Below are 21,883 nucleotides of genomic sequence, written 5' to 3' on the forward strand. Positions count from 1 at the left end.
ATATTATGATTATATTTTTTAAAAAATAAATATTATGAGTGTTTTATTTTAAAATGAAAAATTCACTAGATTATATTATTTTATATAAAAATATGGACTGAATTTTTTTATTTATATATCATTAATATTTTAACAATAAAGGTTTTAAAATATAAACTAATGTCTTAGGTATATTTAATTAATGGTATATTAATTTGCCTGGATTTTGATAAATATCTATTTTTAATTACTCATTAATTGAATACATTTATTATTGAATATTTCAATGACTTTGAATTTGTATACGAGAAATGCTATGTACTCTAAATATTCTTCCAAATATTCTACCAAACTTCTTATATGACACAAATCCATATGTATGTAAATCCCACACTCATGTGAGAGATTTGGTAAAATATTTAGAGTGTCTAGCGTAACTCTTTGTATACAACTAAGTTATAATTAATATTTCAACTTTTCATATATAAAAATAGAATTTTAAGAATGTATTGAATAAGTATAATTCACCCCGTTATCGTAAAAAGTAAGAAGGATTATAAATGTATTGAATAGGTAATATATTTTTTATAAGGGCAATGGTAGAGGGCCACAATTTTTGTGGCTCAAATGGCTCAAAACTGTCAAAATGACGTCGTTTTGAGCACAAAACATGCCAAAACGACGTCGTTTTGGCAGTTTTGAGCCATTTGAACCACACAAATTGTGGCTCTCAAACATTATTCTTTTTATAATTTGACTAAAATAACCTTTATACATTTCTCTTAATTTTAATTTTTTTACTATAAAAAAAATATATCTTAACTAAACGCAACGTGATATATAACTTTAAAAAAAAATAGTCATAATTAAAAAAAAAAAAGAAGGTAAATTACACTGACACCTTTTAAGATTTCTGTTTAATACAAATTCTCCCATCACATTTGAAAAATTACACGTCCCTGTCAAACTAAAATGACATAGTAGCCACTTAGCATTTATACATATAAAATAATAAAATCATAGATATTTTGTTTATTTCATTTTAAGAAAATAACAATCATCTTCTTTGGTTTAACTCACAAAAAATTGAGTTTATTTTTTTATTTTTTGAGTTTTTTTTAATTGAATTTTTTAATATTTTAAGAAATTTTTTATTTTTATTTTTTAGATACACCTAATCTAGATATACTTAAGAAGTATAATATTTTGTATTTTTTTTTAAATTCACCATATACAAAATAATAATAATACACTATCTTATTTTGTTGTATTCAATGGATTTTTTTTTAAAAAATGCACAAATTTTATACTTTTTAAATATATCTAGATTAAATTGATCTAATCTAGATATAATGATGGAAATAAAAATGAAAAATTATATTCATATATAAAAAATAGGGCTTTTCGGTGAGAAGCCCCTCTTATTGGGCCTTTTTTGTGTGAAGGATATGGAATAAATTAATACTGTCAAAGACCCCTCAAAATTAAAAAATAAGCTGAAAAGATAGGAATACCCTTGCATATATACGGGTAATAGTAAGCAGTTGAGATGTTTGTCTCTCTTGTTCTTTTTCTTTGTTTGAAAACTGTCAAAGTTCAAAAATCCTTAATTTGAAAACCTTCACTCAAAAACTATTAATTGAAACAAAAATTGAAGCATAAGGAGAGATTTTCAAGTGCCATTGTCGAATGTTTCGAAGTTATTGAACGATTTCATCATCTTCTACCAATCGTTACTTTCGAATCAACCATCACAAGTCAAAAAAACTCTCTTTCTTTTACAACTTTCTTTCTCGGTCGACATTGCTCATCATCGGTCGACGACCACCATTTTTACTGTCAACCATCACCATCTCAAATTTGATGCCTATGAACTCATATTTGAGATCAATAACTTCATATCTGAGATAAAATGACCTCATATATGTCAAAAAATGATAAATTGATATATTACAATGAAAAATAGAGAGTTTTTTGTTTGTTTGTTCATAGATCTAAAGTAAAATTCGATTATAATTATTTTATCTAGTATGTGCTTTGTTTTCGTAACAGTAAAATTTTACTCTGGTTAATAAAAAATAAAGTTTGTTCTCTTATGCTCTCTGTATGCGATTTTTTGGCATTGTGATGTTTTAATTTGCTTAAATGTTAGATGAAGGGATTTTATCCGTGTTTTGTGTTGGTAATAATGGATAATTTATTATTATTATTATTACAATGTATAGATTATAATGCGAGTTTGTTCGATATTCATTTTGTTTCTTGTTGCTTTTGACCTTAATTAAAGCCCTAAAAACGGTCGATTTTGATGCAGTTTGGTGTGTTTGGTTGATTTCGATTTTACTTTTCTTGTTGCTTTTATGTGATTTGATTGCATTAATTTTGAAAGTAAGAGATAGTGTAGATGCTTGCCTGGTTGTTTGTTGCTTTATTGACTTATGTTACAAACAAAACTACTAATCAATCAAGGTAAAATTTTACTTTCAAAGAGAGCAATATTTTACTTCTAAACAGAGTAAAATTTTACTTTCACAGTAAAATTTACTGTTTCATTGCAATGTCTGTGCATTTTTCCCTATTTTTTTCCCCTTGGCCTCATGAATATGAATATTCTTTGTTTATATGTTAGAAATGTTAAGCTTTATGATTTTGTTGATTTTCAAATTTGGGTAAATCTAACAATATTTTGATTTCTATTAACAGTGTTGATTGCGGAATTATTGTATGTTATATCATGCGTCAAATCATGAGAGATGAACCTATTGCAAAGTCTATGGAAGATGATGAGATTAACAAATTCCAAGCACCAATAGTGCATTAATTTTTGAATGATTATTCAAAAGCATGGGGTGAGGAACAATTCAACCTCAAAGGAAAATAGCCAAGTAATAAGACCTCAAAGACGACAATGTGGACGACTTTTAAGAACTACATTTTTGTATCTGATGTGAACGATGAATGTAATTTTGTTTTTTTGTAAATGAAAGAATGCTAAAGAGTAATTGTAGGTGAAAGAATGCTAAAAGAGTAACAATGATACATGTTATACTTGTTATGGATTAGGATGAAGCATTGTTATGGATAGAATACAATGATATAGTTTATATTTTGTCTCTCTTGATAATATATGTAGTTGTGGTGTTATATTATTTTTGCACAAAGATTGTGTTATGAGCAACAGAGACTTTGTGTATTGTTGTAAATTTTGGTGCAGGTTGGAAATGTTTTCTTATAGACTCGCATACTTTAAAGTAAAATTTTACTCTACTTCAGAAAAACAAGTCAGAAATTATATAGACAAACATTCAACAACATAGTAAAATTTTACTTTCAATTTAGAGAAAATTTTACTTTGATATACAGTAAAACTTTACTCTGAAATAAAGTAAAATTTTACTTTCATGTTAAGAAAACTAATGTTTTACTATTTTTTAGACTAGAATTTCACTTCTATTAAACAAACTCATTGTTAGAAATGAGTTTTGGAAGTTTTGGAAAAACAGAATTTTTCCTCAACTTTGGTCTAATTTTTAGGTAAGACCCATGCTCCAAAATTGGCGGGTCTAAGTGGTAATGCATTCTATGTCGCGTTGTGATTCACATAGTATATTTGGTTACTCAAAACCATTATCAGTTGAATGAGAAATTGAAGCCAAAGTTAGCTCCATGGAAATTCAGTTTTTTGTGGAAATTCCTTAAGGTTTGAATAAAGGCTTGTCCCACATTGGTCTGGTGGGAAGAAATTTCTAGGTTTATAAAGGTTGGGATTATAACTTGTGAAGGGTCCCAAGGGGGCACCCCAAGTTTGTAAAAGGGAGAGATTATGGGCAAATTGAACTAGACCCTATTGGACCCAAAAATAAACACATAAACTCGCCGCCGTCTGTTCGGGTGGGCTGGGCTTGGGTGCGGTGCGTGGTGTGGGGTTGGGTTCGGCTTGCCCGGCCCAATACCTTTCTTTTTGGGCAAAAAACATTTGAATTTTATTTTATTTTATTGTAAAATAAAATCTGTCCAGAATTCGAAAATTAATTCTGAAAATCTGACCATTTAAATTCAAATTTTGGTTCCAAAATTTGCACCTTTCTGTATAGATTTCAAATATGTCCGAACACTCCCTTACCTGTTTAATTTAAATTCAAACAGATTTGTATCTGTTTGAATTTAAACCGAATAGGTACCATACCTGTTGGATTCAAACCAAACAATCACCATTCCATCTATAAATAGACAGCCTCTCATTTGTTTCTTTCACTCCAATTTTGTCCCTAACTCTACCTGCTGCTCTCTGCATATTGTTGCATTGTTTTCTTGTGAGAAAGAGTGTAAACACAAAGTGTGTTCGTTGTGCAAACAATTTGTAGAGCTGCTATTGTTTGCTGTTGATCATTTTATTCTGGAAGATAAACGTCCACATTTTGAAAGCACCATGGAGATGACGAATCTGTCTTACGAAAACAGTGTTAAACACTGGACTTGATCAGAAAATTTGTTTAACAAATTAATTTGGTAAGTAATTAATTTACTTTTCTGTGTTATTATTTTTTCTGTTTCAGATTTTGATTTTGTTTTTGTAACAAAACAAAAATCTGTTTTATTTATTTTATTTCATTTTCTGGTTTGATTTTTGTAATCGAACAAACTCTCTCATTTTTTATATTTCTTTTGTATTCCGTTTGTTGTTTAGTACACAAACAAAATTTACTTCATTAAATACAGTGAAGATTGTCTAACAATCTTAAGACAGATTATTTTTGGTGTCTTCTTTGTATTTATTTTTCTGTGCTTTCACAAAGTGTTATTTTGGTTGAAAAATACAAATAGTAGTAATATACTGTTTATTTTCTTTGACAACTAGTAGTAATATACTGGTGTCATTAACATTTGCAGAATATTAATTTGTATTATAGAAATTTATTGTAGTATTTTATTTTTCTAGTTTTAGTAATAAGGAAAATAAAATTATTTTGTGTTATAATTTATTTTCTGATTTTAGTAACTATAAAATATATTTGTGTTTTGGTTTTTTCTGATTTTTGTAATCAAATATTATGGCTACTGAATGTAGTACTCCAAATCCGATCGTTACAACGACTCCGGTCCCTATCCAGAACCATGTTCAAGTTCTGATAAATCATGGAGAAAAATCGAGAAAATTTAATGGCACTGAGTTTAAGAGATGGAGCAGAAAATGATGTTCTATCTTATAACTCTAAATTTGGCCCGGTTTCTCCGTGAAGAGACTCCAGTATTTAGAGAGGATGAAAGTGATTGGCAAGTTATTGCCGCTATAGACGCTTGGAAGCATTCTGATTTCCTGTGCAGAAACTACATCCTCAATGGCCTTGACAACATACTGTATAATGTTTACAGCCATCTGAAAACAGAAAAAGAATTGTGGGATTCTTTGGAGAAAAAATACGAGATAGAAGATGCTGGCACAAAGAAATTTGTTGTCGATAAATTTCTGGACTTCGTTATGGTAGACTCCTAAATGGTAATTTCTCAAGTTCAAAATTTTTAATTAATTTTGCATGATATTCATTCTGAAGGTATGTTTCTTAGCGAGTCTTTCCAAGTCCCTCATTTAGTGAAAAAGTTATCACCGATTTGGAAAGATTTAAAAAATTATTTAAAACATAAACGCAAGGAGATGACCATGGATGAATTGATTGTAAGACTAAGAATTAAGGAAGATAACCGAAAGGCTGAAAAGAGGAATGGTAAAAATCCCATTGAGTCTAAGGCTAATGTGGTTGAACAAGTGCACAAACCATATAATAGAAAGATGAAGTTTACTAGAGATGGTCCTAAACAAGGCGACAACAATGGCAATAAGAAGTTCAAAGGAAAATACTATAACTGTGGCAAGATTGGACATTGAGCTTCTGATTGTCGCTGCCCTAAGAAGAATCGCGGAAGTACAAGCAAGAAGACTACCAATCAAGCCAATGTGACAAAACTTGTAGGGGGAAGCAATATTGTCTGCTAATTATGTTCTTAATAGAATACCTCACAAGAAAACCAACAGCACTCCTTATGAATTATGGAAAGGTCGACCACCTTCCTACAAATACTTAAAAGTGTAGGGGGTGTTTGGCAAAGGTAGAAGTTCATGTTCTTAAAAAGACTAAGATAGGACCAAAAAAAAGTAGATTGTGTGTTTATTGGTTATGCTCAAAATAGTAGTGCATATCGGTTTCTAACTTATAAATCAGAAATACCTTATATAAATGTGAATACCATTATAGAGTTCAGAAATGCTGTGTTTTTTGAATATGTCTTTTCTTACAAGAAATGACAGGAATTAAGTTCATGGAAAAAAACTTATGATTGTACACAAAGTCAAGAGACTAATGACAATCAAGCACAGGAGACTAGTAATGGTCTCAACTAACAGGATTTAACTGATAATGAACCAAGATGAAGTAAGAGAGCAAGAACATCAAAATCCTTTGGTCTAAATTTTCTAATATACCTGTTAGAAAATGAACCTCAAAGCTTTAAGGAAGTAACGACAGGTCCTGAAGCACCTTTGTGGAAAGAGGTTGTTAATAATGAAATTGAATCCATCATGCAAAATCATACTTAGGAATTTGTGGATCTTCCACCTGGTTCTAAACCTCTTAGATGTAAGTGGATATTCAAAAGAAAAATGAAAGTAGATGGTTCAATAGATAAGTATAAAGCAAGACTTGTAGTAAAAGGTTGCAGACAGAAGGAATGTCTGGACTATTTTGACACATATTCTCTTGTGACAAGAATAACATCCATTCGCATGCTTATTGCTATAGCAGCATTGTCTAATTTAGAAATACATCAAATGAATGTTAAGACGGCTTTCTTAAACGGTGATCTAAATGAAGCGATCTATTTGGAGCAACCCGAAGGGATTGTAGTGTCAGGGCAAGAAAATAAAATTTGTCGGCTTGTGAAATCTTTTTATGGATTAAAATAAGTACCTAAGTAATGGCATGAAAAATTTGATCATGCTATGCTTACTAATGGGTTTAAGACAAACGAATGTGACAAGTGTCCGTTTATGTTAAAAACACTGACCAAGGTTATGTCATAATTTTTCTTTATGTAGATGACATGCTTATCATTGGAAGCAGTCAAAACATGATCAAATCAACTAAGCAAATGCTGAACAAAAGATTTGATATGAAAGATATAGGGGTTGTAATAGGAATGAAAATTACTAAAACATCTGACAGATATGCATTATCTCAATCACATTATATTAAGAAAAATCTTGGTAAATTTATTAAGGATGATATGAATGTAGCTAAAATACCTGTAGACATTAGTTTTTATTTATCAAAAAATAAAGGTGATGCGGTGTCTCAGTTAAAATACTCCTAAATCATTGGAAGCCTAATGTACCTAATGAATTGTACTCGTCCTAATATAGCTTATGTTGTCAGTAAATTGAGTAGGTACACTAGTAACCTCAGAGAAGATCATTGGAAAGCGATCATTCGGGTTCTTAGATATCTAAGATTTACCCGTGATCATGGTTTGAACTTTACTCGATATCTAGTAGTACTCAAAGGTTGTTGTGATGCCAATTGGATATCGGATACTAAATATTCAAAATCCACTAGTGGATATGTCTTTACTCTGGGAGGCGCTGCTGTTTCTTGGAAATCCACGAAACAAACATGCATCACACGATGCATAAGGGAATCTGAGTTCATTGCTTTAGACAAAGTCGGAGAAGAAGCAGAATGCTTCGTCACTTCTTAGAAGACATTCCAATGTAGCCAAAACCTGTGCCAGCCATTTACATTCATTGTGATAGTCAATCTGCAATAGGTAGGGCATAGAATCATATGCATAATGGTAAGTCACGACATATTCGTCGTCGACATAAATCGTAAGGTAATTGCTCTCAAATGGAATAATCTCAATAGATTATATAAAATTTAAAGAGAATATTGCAGATTCGTTAACAAAAGGTTTGACAAAAGAGCAAGTATATAGTTCATCAAAGGGGATGGGATTAAAACCTATTGCATAAGAGTCATCATAATGGTAATCCTACTTATATGACTGGAGATCCCAAGAACTAAGTTCAAAGGGACAACTAAGTTATGTGTGGTTCGCCAGAAATCACCAAGGGATTAGAATTCCCTACCCATTCCTATGGTGAGAGTGATATCTGCAACATATGTTGTATATAGGGGTTTAAGGATAAGTTTTACTTTTAATGATTACTTATATCTTGATTTAGGCATAAAAATCAAGACGAGTATAAGAGATACTCACAATAAGAATCACCTATATGAGTGTCGAACTGGGGTCGGTTCTATGAGAATGAAGAGGCTAAATTCTCTAGAAACACTCATGAACAACTAGGAGCGTTCAAGGCCAAAATGAACACAACCGTGAGAACCACGATGTGTCAGAAGATATTTTGTGTGAAATCTATTGTCTTGGCTTACACAAATGGCTAAGCAATTCAAGGTATCGTGTCCATTGGTTAGCTAGTAAGTCCGATAGGTTATCACTAGAGAAGGTTCAAGATTGAAAGCTACCTATCCTGATGCAAGATATTTTCGATTTATACTCTTTCGACAAATTCTGCATATTGTTGCATTTCCATTGTCATCAAATTCTATTCATGTGGGGGATTGTTAGAAATGGGTTTTGGAAGTTTTGAAAAAACAAAATTTTTCCTCAACTTTGGTCTAATTTTTAGGTGGGACCCATGGGCCAAAGTTGGTGGGTCTAAGTAGTAACGCGTTGTATGTTGCGTTGTGATTCACGTAGTATATTTGGTTGGTCAAAACCATTATCGGGTAAATGGGAAATTGAAGTCAAAGTGAGCTCTATGGAAATGAAGTTTTTGGTGGAAATTTCGTAAGATTTGAATAAAGGCTTGTCCTACATTGGTTTGGTGGGAAGAAATTTCTGGGTTTATAAAGCTTGGGATTATAACTTGGGAAGGGCCCCAAGGGACACCCCAAGTTTGTAGAAGGGAGAGATTATGGACAAATTGGGCTAGACCCATTGGACCCAAAAATAAACACACATGCGAGCGTCGCCGCCACTGTCCGTTCGGGTGGGCTGGGCTTGGGCGCGGGTGCATGGTGTGAGGTTGGGTTCGGCTTGCCCAGCCCAATACCTTTCTTTTTAGGCCAAAAACATTCGAATTTAATTTTATTTTTTTGTAAAATAAAATCTGTCCAGAATTCGAAAATTAATTCTAAAAATCTGACCGTTTAAATTCAAAATTTGGTTCAAAAATTCGCACCTTTCTGTATAGATTTCAAATATGTCCAAACACTCCTTTACCTGCTTAATTTAAATTCAAGCAGATTTGTATCTGTTTAAATTTAAACCGAACAGGTACCATACCTGTTGAATTCAAACCAAACAGTCACCATTCCATCTATAAATAGGCAGCCTCTCATTTGATTCTTTCACTTCAATTTCGTCCCTAACCCTGCCTGCTCTCTTTGCATTTTGCTGCATTGTTTTTTTGTATGAAAGAGTGTAAACACAAAGTGTGTTCGTTGTGCAAACAATTTGTAGTGCTACTATTGTTTGCTGTTTATCATTTTATCCTGGGAGATAGATGTCCACATTCTGAAAATACCGTGGAGAAGACGAATCTGTCTTAAGGACATAGTGTTAAACACTAGACTTGATTAGAAAATTTGTTCAACAAATTAATTTGGGAAGTAATTAATTTACTTTTTTGTTTTATTATTTTTTCTGCTTCTGTTTTTGTTTCAGATTTTGTTTTTGTTTTTGTAACAAAATAAAAATCTATTTTACTTATTTTATTTCATTTTCTAGTTTGATTTTTGTAATCGAACAAACTCTCTCTTTTTTTATATTTCTTTTGTATTCTGTTTGTTGTTTAGTACACAAACAGAATTTATTTCATTAAATACAGTAAAGATTGTCAAACAACTCCAACATAGTAAAATTTTACTTTCAATTCAAAGTAAATTTTACTCTGAAATATAGTAAAATTTTATTCTGAATGGGAGTAAAATTTTACTCTCATGTTAAGAAAAGTAATGTTTACTATTTTTAAGACTAGAATTTTGCTCAAAATCTTCATGTTAACAAACTCCATTATAAGTTCTTTTACATGAAACTAATCCAACCACATGAAAAAAAAATATTAAAATGTCAAATTCAACCCCAAAGCAAATCATAAATTTGGATAGACAACCATTCAACAATATAGTAAAAATGTCTTTTATTGAACACACAGTAGGGACTCGACACTTGTCATTCTTTTCACACACAAACTCAAATCCTGTCTCAATGGCATATTTACATAATGCAATCCGAAAATCCTTTGCACCTCCAACAAATCTTTGACCTACATGAGTAATTCTATTCACCCATCCAAAAGACAACAAAAGTCCTTTCTTCATGGCGACAAAACATGGGAAGTAAATCAATTTCATCATCAGTAATGTTGGATCTACTCACATAACAACATAAAGTTGGAACCATTTTTCAAATCTTCAATCAGTTTACAGTAAAAATTTACTGTCAATCAAAGTAAAATTTTACTATCACTACGAGTCTAAAAACAAATCACAAAAGCACAAAATACCAGAGTAAAATTTTACTGTCATTCTATCAAATAAAAACAGAGCACAAACCAGAATAAAATTTTACTCTCGTTTTATCAAACAAAAACAGAGCATATAGTACAAGAGTAAAATTTTACTCTCAAACAAAAAACAGAGCACATAGAATCAGAGTAAAATTTTACTCCTGAACAAAAACAGAGCACATAGTACTAGAATAAAATTTTATTCTATCAAACAAAAATAAATAATCAACTAAAAAAAAAAACTAATTAACAAATCAACATACCCGATCAAACACGTGATCGAAGCAAAACCTCTAAAATTGGATCAACACTCTCAATCTTGATGAAACTCTCAAAATCTGATACAAATTTGAAATATAAAGCTCTTGTTGATATAGATTTCAAGATTGTCGGAGAATACGTGATCGAAGCAAATTTGGTGAGATCGTTGATGGCGAATCGCCTATTGTTGAGCGACAATGAGATTGTTAGCGGCGAGATTTTGAGATTTTGAGATTGAGTTTTTGTGAGATCTTCACTTATTGGATTTTCAAATATATGAGATCGTGTATATATGGATCAGATTGTCAAATATATGATATATATATATATATATATATATGAAAGGGCAATATTGTCCATGAAAAAAAAAATTATGGTATGTCTATCCTGAGCTACTCTCCTCTTCCTCAAGGACTTTTTGAAGCTAAATTAGTTAAGTTGTCCTTTATCCTAGAAAAAAAAGTCCAAAAAGGGGGGTTTCACCAAAAATTCCTAAAAAATATCATAAAAATATTGTGATAGTGATATTATTGTAAATATAAATCATGTTTATGAATATTTTGTTTTAAAGTGAAATGTCACTATTAAATTATATCATTGTATTTGAAAATTTTATATAAAATTTATGTTTGTATATCATCACTCAACAAGAATATGTTTTGGTAAAATTTAATGATGGAAAGTTGTAAAATGTAGTCATGATTAGGGCTGCAAACAAGTCGAGCCGAACCGAGCTTTTGAATGTTCAAGCTCGTCTATTAAGAATTAGTCGAGCCCGAGCTTGAGCCAAGCTCTAGTTGAGCTTCAAAAACCGAGCTCGAGCTTGGCTCGTCAAATATTTGTTGAACTCGAGCTCAGCTCGAGCTCTCTCGATTACATAAACAAGTCGAGTTCAAGTTCGAGTTCGAGCTCGAAAAAAAATTAAATTTAAATTAATTTATTATTTAAGACAAAAAAAAATTATGAGTAAAATATATAATAATACTTATATTAATAATAAATTTCATCAATCAAATATGTAAATTTACACAAACACCAAACATAAATAAAAAATAAAATAGATTATTGAAAATTTATTTAATATATTATCAAAAATAAATAAATATTTATTTATTTTTATGTTCACGAGTTTTATCGAGCCGAGATTAGGGTTACTCGAGCTCAGCTCGATTAATAAACGAGCCTAAAAATCGAGCTCGGGGTCATTCATTTAGTAAACGAATCGAGTTTAAACAAACTTTAAACGAACTGAGTTCGAGCTATTCAAGAACAGCTCGATTCGTTTGCAACTCTATTTATGATGATGGGAAGAATAAATGGCAGGAAAAGGGCAAAATGGTTACTTAAAAAAATTTAGGACATGACTTCAACAATCTGGAGAGCAATTTATAATGAGATTACAAATCTTAGGGAGGAAAATATAATTTTCCAAATGTGAGAAGAAAATCTGTATTAAAAAAAAATCTCAGGAGTCGTCAATATAATTTACCCAAAAAAATTACATAACTATGGGTATATATTAGAATTTCCAATCAAATAGATATTCAATAGGAATAGGAGCTAATGGTGCAATACACCAAGAATCTTCATTTCAACACTATTTTTTGAGATAGACAAAGTTGGATATTGAGAAAATGCAAAGAAGTGAACCACAATACTAGCAGTGTTGTTATTGTGCAGAAAAGGATAAGTGGGGCTCTGCAAAATATAGTTGGATTTATTAAAATTATATCGATTCGTATTAATTTGTATTATTTTATTCGTTAATTACAAATTAAAATTTAAAATTTATAATTCGCATTCGAAATCGTTCCGTTATAGTCACTATATATACATTTTCTAACCTATCAAAGTAAAAATGAGTGAAAAAAATTTAAGATATAAAATTTGTTACAAATTAATAGTTATATATATGTATATATATAAAATTAATTTGTATTATATATATGAAAAATATTATACGAATTAATGTTATATATTATGTAAATACTTGATAATTGGTTAAGAATATTTTTTAATCAGTCAATCTGTCTAAAATTATCTACATCACAATTTGTCATTTCATTAATTTACCATTTAATTTATACTTCTAATCAAAATCCGCTCGAACCATATCGTACACTCCCAAGGTGATGTGGTTGGTGTTGGCATACAAACAAGTTTGACAAAATGTTTCAAAGAGAGAGAGCGCGCGCTGCGAAAAAGCATATGGAGTGACGAGAGTATAGAGGGTATTTTTGTTATTTTCCATCATCGGTTAAGGGAGTCAAGTTTCAATGTGAGGAGATGCAGACGCTGGTGGTTGCAGTCAACCCGCGACGTGCAAGGTCACTGTAGCACGATGCCAGCCCTCACTTCGGCATCACATTTGTTAATAATTTTTTTGAATTTTTCACTCGATAAACCCCCTTATCACATCATTACCAAAAAAAAAAAAAACGTCTAGAGAAATTTGGTAATAGTGAGAAACCTGATTACAGTTGCAATGAATGCCGAGAGCCAAAATAGATGTTTCGAGAGTAGTTTTCCGAGTAAATTAACTCTCCATGCCAACACAAATGTGGCAATCCTCCATTGAACCACAACTTCGCATTCAATCCTAGTCATTACTCTATAAAAATTTACACATCTATATTAAACAACAGCAAAAACCTATTTATACACAAAAGAATAATTCAAAATCTCCTATAAATGCGAGAGCCTAACCTCGCATGGGACGTTTTCCATGAGGGTCTGGCCGGGGGCTTGTACGGTATGATGCACCTGCACCTGCACCTGCACCTGCACCTGCACTTGCACTTGCACTTGCACTGGCACTGGCACTGGCACTGGCAGTGACAGTGGCAGTGTTGGTACTGGTGATGGAACCAAATGTGTGGGAATTTGACTCACTGGAAGTTCCGGCAGTGGGCCTTCGAGTTCTTCTATTCCGGGAACTGGAATATCCAGGTCGTGTCGGTTCTTCCAAAGCTCCAGGCTTCTTTGATAACATTACCACCACACGACGCATTGTGGGACGAAGCTGTGGATCAGATTGGGTGCACAACAACCCAATCTGTACACACATTGCTACCTGATCAGGGACAGCCGATGACACCAATCTCGGGTCCAGAACCTCCCAGCTCTTACCCTTCTTAAACAGCTTGTATGCCTGCAAATGATAATCGCAAAATGTGAGTTGAACACAGTTCAGATTGTAATGGGTTGTGGGTAACCATCAAGGTCCAATCTCCTAGAGTTAATTTCATGGTTTTGACAAAATGCTAATTTTTGTTTAATTTGGTTAACTTGTCCAAATCCAAAGGTTAACACATTTCTGAATTTTTTTTTTTTTTTAACCAAAATTTTCCAAATCTCAGCCAAAGTTTTAAAAATTTGGTAGACTTTTCACCACCAAATTAATGAAAAAATCATTTTTCCCCAAATTTCACCATCTATTCTGTATTTTCTGCCAATTTTTTTCTAACGAATTTTGACCAATTCAAATTCTGTCATAGTAGTCTGCATCTAACTTTTCCCAAAAGATAAAAGTACTTTTCTTAAACTTGCTTTCTTATTAATTTTTTTTGTACAAAAAACTTTTTGACTTAATTTTCCTTATTTTATTGGCGTCAAACCAGCTGCCAAATTTAACTTTTGCTCTGCATTCGTCATCTCTTGAAAATTTTGGTTATGAAGTTTCCACCTAGAATTTCAATCTTTATGAAAATGTCAGTGCATGTTAACAAACGGTCAGCTCAAAATGATGTGGACCCTACTCCGCCTACCTGCTCTAGCTACAGCCATAGGTCAATAAAAAGAGGCCATTATGGCCAGGTTCTAGGGGATATGCTCGGTATACATGGAGGAAAGGGAAAAGAAAAATGCCGATGAACTCAAATCTCTAACCTTAAAAATTTTTAGTCTCAACCATTTTACAATATAATGTGAAAATCACAGACGGAGATAAATGGTGAACACCATCATTAGTTATCACCAAATAAAATAATAACAACAACAATAATAATAGTAAAATTAAAACTTTCGTTGAATTTTTTTTCTAGTTGAATTTTATAGCTGTCCAATTATGGGTAAGACCACAATTGGACAACAATGATTTCAATGACAAAGGTGATTTCCTCGTAAAAAATACAGCAAAAAATAGGACCACTGTAAAATTATATTGAAGACAAATGGATGAAGTGCTTACCCATTCCAGTAGATTTTGATCATCCAAACTTCGATTGAAAGTTGAGTTCTTTTGACCGCTTATCAGCTCCAAAATCACAACCCCAAAGCTAAATACATCTGCCTTCACAGATAGATGTCCATTCATGACGTACTCAGGAGCCATATACCCACTGTTTCCAAATACATGCATCTATTAGATACCGTATCAGTGATATCCTCGATCCAAAGGCTAAAACTACAATCAAAATATAAGCAAGGAAAGCTTAGATGCTTGGCAACATACTTTGTACCAGCTACACGGGTATTCACATGCGTTTGATCTTCAGGGAAGAGGCGGGCCATGCCAAAATCAGCAATTTTTGGGACCCATTTATCATCCAATAGGATATTGCTGGCCTTGATGTCACGGTGGATGATTACACTATGCGAGTCTTCATGAAGGTAAAGCAAGCCCCGGGCAATGCCAGCAATTATGTCATACCTCCGCTTCCAATCAAGTGCATCGTGTCTACCAGACTCTGAATCAAGCCCATCACAAATAGTATCACTATCACAATTAATGCTCTCTCTTCATCCCATAGCTTATTAATAAAGTCAAGAATATCATCTACATCCAATGCTTCTAATGTTAACAAACTTGAGGGTTAGTTTCAACATTGAAATTGGCAGCCCTTTCCAAGTTGCCACCAAGATAGACTTGGATTTGGACAAGACATTGCAAGTTCAGCATATTGGATGCTATGCCACAGCCATACAAAGAACAAAAAAAGGGTCATCACAGTCTCATTGTCTGTCTCACCAAGTGTTATGAAAGATGGCAAAGCATTTCTTAGATATATGAATGAATATATTACAAGAACACATGGTATTTAATAGAAGTTGAGGATGGAGATGATGTAATCCATAGAATCGAAGTAAGTTGGGTCAAGTGGAGTCATTTGTCTGGCTTATTATGTGATTGGAGAATACCAACAAAATTAAAAGAAATATTTTTTAGAACTAGTAGGTATGTAATGCTTTACTAAATAGAATGTTGGGCAACTAAGAAATAATAAGTTCAAAAAATAATTATAGCTGAACTGAGAATAATTAGATAGATGTGTGGTAAGACTAGGAAATATAGAATTAGAAATGAATATATTCATGAAATGGTAGGAATAACACCAATTAAAAATAAATTGAGAGAAAACATATCAAGATGGTTTGGTCATGTACAACAAAGATATATATAACAATAAGAAAGAGTGATATGATCACCATAAATGAAAATGTTGGGGCAAGGGAAAAACTAACCTAGCATGAGATGCAGTAGTGAAAACCAGACATGAATTAAATGAATTTAACTGAGCATATAGCCCTTGATAGAGCAGAATGGAGAAAAAGGCTTTATATAGCCGACTCCACTTGAGTGATACACAAGGCATGGTTTGGCTTGGTTTGGTATCATTCTCACACTATAAGCACATATAATTATTATTATTATTATTATTATTATTGATAAATAACTATAGACACATATAATCAAAACTGGCACATCAATTTTGTGCCACCCAATTTCAACAGTTATATGGTTGATGCTGGAGAGTGAAGTGTGAATGAGTAGGTTTGACTGTCGCGTAAATATTTGGGAAAAATAAAAAAGAAAAAAAAGGTGACCCTATGCATGAGGCTCCCTATTTTAACAGGGTTTGGAAGGGCAGGATGTACGCAACCATACCTCCATTCTACAGAGACTGTTTTCGTAACATGAAGCCGTGCCACCTGGAGACTAACAACAAAGCTTTTACTGCAGTTTTTTTTTTTTTTTTTTGGGGGGGGGGGGGGGGGGGAAGAACCTTCTCAAAATTTGATAAATCACAAGAAGGAGATTAATTATGACATATCTCAACTATTATACACGTAGTTTTAGAAAAGAGTATCATTTGATTATTTCAAAATCTAGAAAGAGGAACAAAAAACCTATTAAATGAAAGTTTTATTCTGGAAAAAAAATAACAAAAAAAAATAATTTACAAGAATACTGTATGGAAAAATAAAAAGGAAAAAAACATTTAAACTAAAAACAAATTCTCCATCCTATATGAACAAGCTCCAATAGAACAAAAGTAGCTTAAGATGTTTTTCCCCAAATTTTGAACAAGCTTTTTTTAAACAAACCAATTTCTTGAAACTCAGTTACATATACACATAGCATACATTTCATGCACCCTTTTACACAATCATTCCTTGGTTTGGATGGAAAGACTTCAAACAAACAATTTTGGGTCCTTTCTCAAAAACATTATTCAAAAGTTTAATGGCCCCTTAAAATAGAATTGTTTTTCAAGCAACTGAAATTGAATAGCATTTTGCTCCCATTTGCACTACAACATTTTGAAGGGCATTTGGAATGAAATGAACAGCAATTAGAAATCTTTCAATAACTGGTTTTGATGTAGAGAGATCATGCTAGCCAACTTTTTGCCCATTTCTTTTTCTTTCACAAAAGATAATTTTCCTAACATGTTTCACTAGAACTATACATCAAGCACGTGCAACATTGCATTATGCCTTAATAAACAATTGCCAATGTAGACTATAGCAGCTGATTTGATTCTTTTCAAGATGCAGAGAATATGAATGAGGCAGTTGAGACCACCCCAGGTCTAGCAAAGTGCAACACTGAATGGTACTATGGCACCATCAACAATTTAATGAAGAACTTCCATTTACAAAGATGAAAAGAATACAAATAAGGCAAAGAACTCCATTACATTCCTGTCTAAGAATGGGCTCACATGCTCCTAAGCATCAGTTCTAAAAATGGTACTGCTTCAAGGTGATGTACTTCATACAAGGCATGCATCAAATAGTATTTCTTATGATGGATGGCTAAGTGTATGAAACATACCATAGTGAGGATGGTTGTCCTTGAGATTTTATTCTACACGAAACAATAATGGAGTTTTAGTTTAGCTATCATGCTACATAGTTCGAAAGTAAGCTAATTTTAAAGGAAAAGTTAAAACAATATAGTACTTTACTTCTTGGTGATGGATCCACAAAAAAAGGGAAGGGGGGGGGGGGGGGGGGCGGTTTCGCAAGTTTGGAACAAAGACTTATGTGATTGAAATTATACATAGGTGACCAGCCAAAATTCAGCTAAACTTTGTGATGCTCAAGGATTTATTATCCTTAGGTTGGCTGATTTCTAAGTGCTTGCCAAAATTAAGATAAGTGACCACATCTTTATCTAATTTCTTTTTCCTTTTGGAAGATAAGCCAAAGGGAATGGGGTTGAAGGATCAAGCTTCCAAAGCGATTAAAACCCGAGTGTGCAGTAAAAATGGCAATACAACCAACATGCTTCCCCATGTAAATATCTCCAATATTCAAAATTTCCAAGCTTTCAAAATGAGCCCAAGTTCAATATCTTAAATCTCAATACATCTACCTAGTCCCTGTTTATTCAATGGGCACCTAACCATGACAGCTAAAATTCAATAAACTTGTCACTAATTGCTACTATAACAACTATAAATTCAATTTCGGTGTTCCAATTTCAACTCCACATAAATAAGAACTGAATGTCGCATCCAAAAAAAGATCAAAGCAGAAGAGGACTTACTGAAGAGAAGCTTGTCCAAGCTCTCATTAGCTACATACTCATACACAAGCAGCTTCTCCGCACCGTGCGCACAATACCCCAACAAATTGACAACATTGCGGTGCTGCACGCGGGCCAACAGCTTGGCCTCATTGGTGAACTCTTTCTTCCCCTGATTCGAGCTCTGCGACAGCTTCTTCACCGCAATTTCTCTCCCATCACTCAACCTCCCCTACATCTCCAAAACCCTAACAATCACATACAAATCCACACACACATATATATACATACATACACAAAGATAGAGATATAGTTTGTATGAATGAATTAAGGGTGGTCACCTTGTAAACAGGGCCAAATCCACCTTGGCCGAGCTTGTGATTGGGGTGGAAATCTTTGGTAGCAGAAACTAGGGTTTCGAGTGAGAATTGCTTCTGCTCTTGTGCCGCGATCTTCTCCAAATCTTCTCCAGAGTTTCCTTCTGATTCATCAATTACAGAACCACAAGCACAATATAACAATTATATATAAATACACACACACACACACACACACATATATATATATAGAGAGAGAGAGAGAGGGAAAAAAAGTGTACCTTTCTTGGATTTGAAAGGTTTGAGGAGGAGTTGAAAGAAGCTGTTGCTTGATTTGGTCATGGTTATTTACAAACCCATGAAGAAGAAGAGGTTGGAGAATTGGAGATGAGATGAGAGAGTTTTTGGGATTGTGAGAGAGCTTAGGATTAGGATCAGAGATGGTTGAAAATGGTGTTTGGTGTTTTTGTTTTTGTTTTTGTTTGTGTTTTTGTGTTGTGAAGAAGACGATACTAATTTGAAGTATCGAAAAGTCTAATCGTTCTCATTCTGTGTAGTATCGAAAAGTAGGGCAGTTGTTACAAAGAACAACGTGTTGACTTTTAAGACGCTAGGCTCTTTAAGATCCCGTGTTCTAGCCTAAAAAGTTAGGTAATTACGCATCATTTGGGGGTGCTTTTTTTTTTTTTTTTTTTTTTTTTTTTTTTTTTATATATATATAGTTTTAGTGAATTTTTTCTTAAATTTAATTAATTTTTTTAACTTTTTGGATGTATTTTAAAATGAAATATTTATGGATAAATATTTACAAAATTAATAAATATAACATAATATGAAAACGTGATTTTTATATTTATTTTGTTTTTTTGGGTATTTAGTTCATAAATATTTTATTTTTTAAGTGTATCTAGATCAAATAAATTTAAAACATACTTTAATTATTAAAACAATTCACTAAAATTAAAAAATACAAAAAAATAAAAAAATTTAAAACCTCAAACAGTGATTAATTTTTAAAAACTTGGATCAGACTAGATTTTTACAATTTTGTAAAAATATGTTCCATTTCCCACTAATTAATAATTCTCCGGTATAATATGCCATTACAATGTTAAATAAAAAAATTTATAAATTAGTCAGTTTATGTATTTTTTTTTATGTTTTTCCTAAAATATGAGAGCAAGGGTGGGTTCCTCATGATTTAGGGCTTGTTTGGAGTGTTCTAAATAAGTGTATTTTTTAATTTTTTCGACTAAAGAGTAGAGAAAAAAAATAGTTATTTGGAATAACTTTTTGATTTTTCACAAAAAAAATATGTATTAAAATATTGTATAAAATAACAAAATTACTATGTTACCCCTACATATATAAATGCCTACTGACAGTAATGATACCGTCATGCATACGGTGGGCAGCTAGGACCAAATTACCTACGGTGCTGTTCGGACTGGACGGCGCTGTTTGGCCCGTGGAGGCCCACCACGGGTTCTGTTTTAATATATAGAACTCGTCGAATACTTTATAATTGTGAAAAATCAAGTTGATCGGATGTCTATAGTTATCTGATCGGATTAGTTTTTTGTCAACCGTTACTTTGTGCACTGTCCATTTTTTTTGTATACAAAACTGATTTGATCATATAGTTATCGATATCCGATCAATGTGATTTTTTACAGGCATATAATATTCGACGAGTTCTACATATTGAACAGTTCCGATTATCAAAACAGAACCTGTGGTGGGCTCCCACTGGCCCAAAAGTATTCGTGACACCTCAGCCTATATACATATATGTTCTGACAGCACATCATTCCAATAATATTTATTCACACACACACACACACACATATATATATACATATGTTCTGACAGCATTAGACATCACCATCATTGTCATACCAAAACTTGACTTGTACTTTTTTTTTTAATTTGTTTTTTTATATTTTTTTCTGAATAGTGACAACTTTTTGACTTTTTTAGTAACTTTTTAACTTTTTGTTTTTTTTCATAGATACCAAACCAACCCTTAATTTGTTCTACTTGTAAGAGCAACTCTACTGCTGCTCGATTTGTTTGGATGAATTTTTTTGTATTTCTTGACATTTGGTATAATAAAAAATAAAAATTAATTAAAAATATTTTACATAATTAACAAAAAATAAGTCTATGTGAACAGAAAATGTTTTATATTTTTAAAAGGTAAAACATGTTTTCTGAATTAAACTGTTAGTATCAATGTCACTATACTACCACCATTACTTTCATCTCCACCACACCACTATCACTATGGCCACCGTCATTGCTGCCACACCACCACCTCTACCTCCGCCTTAGGATATATATCATGTGGTACATTTTACTACTATAATTGGCTTTAATAATAGGATCTAGGGGATTTTTTTTTAAGATCACTGATATTAAGATTTTATAGCATAAAAGACATGTAATATTTCAATAATGTCTAAAGTCCCTCAACATTGATCTAGAGAAATTTCGATCCCAGAAAAATTCTCTCCAGAGAAATTCTAGACTTTCCAAAGAATTTCTTTGGATTCAAACCAAAAAAAATTGAAATTTCTCTGGCTTTACTCACAGAGAATTGAAATTTCTCTGGCTCTGTTCACATAGAATTTCTATGGCTTTGCTCACAAATTTCTCTGTGTTTGTTCACAATTTTAAGTCAGAGAAAATTGTTTTAATCAAACAAGAGAAATTTTAGCTCAATGATTTTAAACTAGAGAAATTGTTTTAACTAAACCAGAGAAATTTCTCTATGTTTGTTCACAACTTTAAACCAGAGAAAATTGAGTATAATGACAAACAAGAAAAGAAGAAAATCAGAGATTGAAAGGAGAAGATAAAATTTATTTTCTCATTTCCCTTCTGTTTTCGAAATGTTTCCAATATGTTTTTATTTCCAAGCTAATTGAAGCAACATACCCAAAAGAAATGTTCATCCTTGCATGATTTTAACCAACCCGG

The 21,883-nt window shown here is 32.3% G+C and overlaps 1 protein-coding gene across 1 annotated transcript; it reads right to left on the reverse strand.

Moving 5' to 3' along the window:
- Window positions 1-13,279: 13,279 nt before the first annotated feature.
- LOC114263015 (cysteine-rich receptor-like protein kinase 43) lies at window positions 13,280-19,469 on the reverse strand. The gene is made up of 7 exons (XM_028203507.2): window positions 19,183-19,469; window positions 18,926-19,065; window positions 18,606-18,816; window positions 15,282-15,516; window positions 15,018-15,168; window positions 13,535-13,979; window positions 13,280-13,439 (listed from the first exon to the last, which is right to left on the reverse strand). The coding sequence occupies exons 1-7, from the start codon at window positions 19,241-19,243 to the stop codon at window positions 13,435-13,437; spliced, it is 1,248 nt and encodes a 415-aa protein (XP_028059308.2). The 5' UTR covers window positions 19,244-19,469; the 3' UTR covers window positions 13,280-13,434.
- Between the last annotated feature and the right edge of the window lie 2,414 nt (window positions 19,470-21,883).

This window comes from Camellia sinensis, chromosome 5, assembly GCF_055761805.1.
Source record: "Camellia sinensis isolate YWXY chromosome 5, ASM5576180v1, whole genome shotgun sequence".
Lineage (NCBI taxonomy): Eukaryota > Viridiplantae > Streptophyta > Magnoliopsida > Ericales > Theaceae > Camellia > Camellia sinensis.

Coding starts and splice junctions, on each gene's coding strand:
- LOC114263015 (XM_028203507.2), bottom strand. CDS start 19,243: ATGACCAAATCAAGCAACAGCTTCTTTCAACTCCTCCTCAAACCTTTC. Junction 19,066..19,182: donor ACCTTTCAAATCCAAGAAAG/GTACACTTTTTT, acceptor TTGATGAATCAG/AAGGAAACTCTGGAGAAGAT. Junction 13,980..15,017: donor ATCAAAATCTACTGGAATGG/GTAAGCACTTCA, acceptor TATCATTTGCAG/GCATACAAGCTGTTTAAGAA.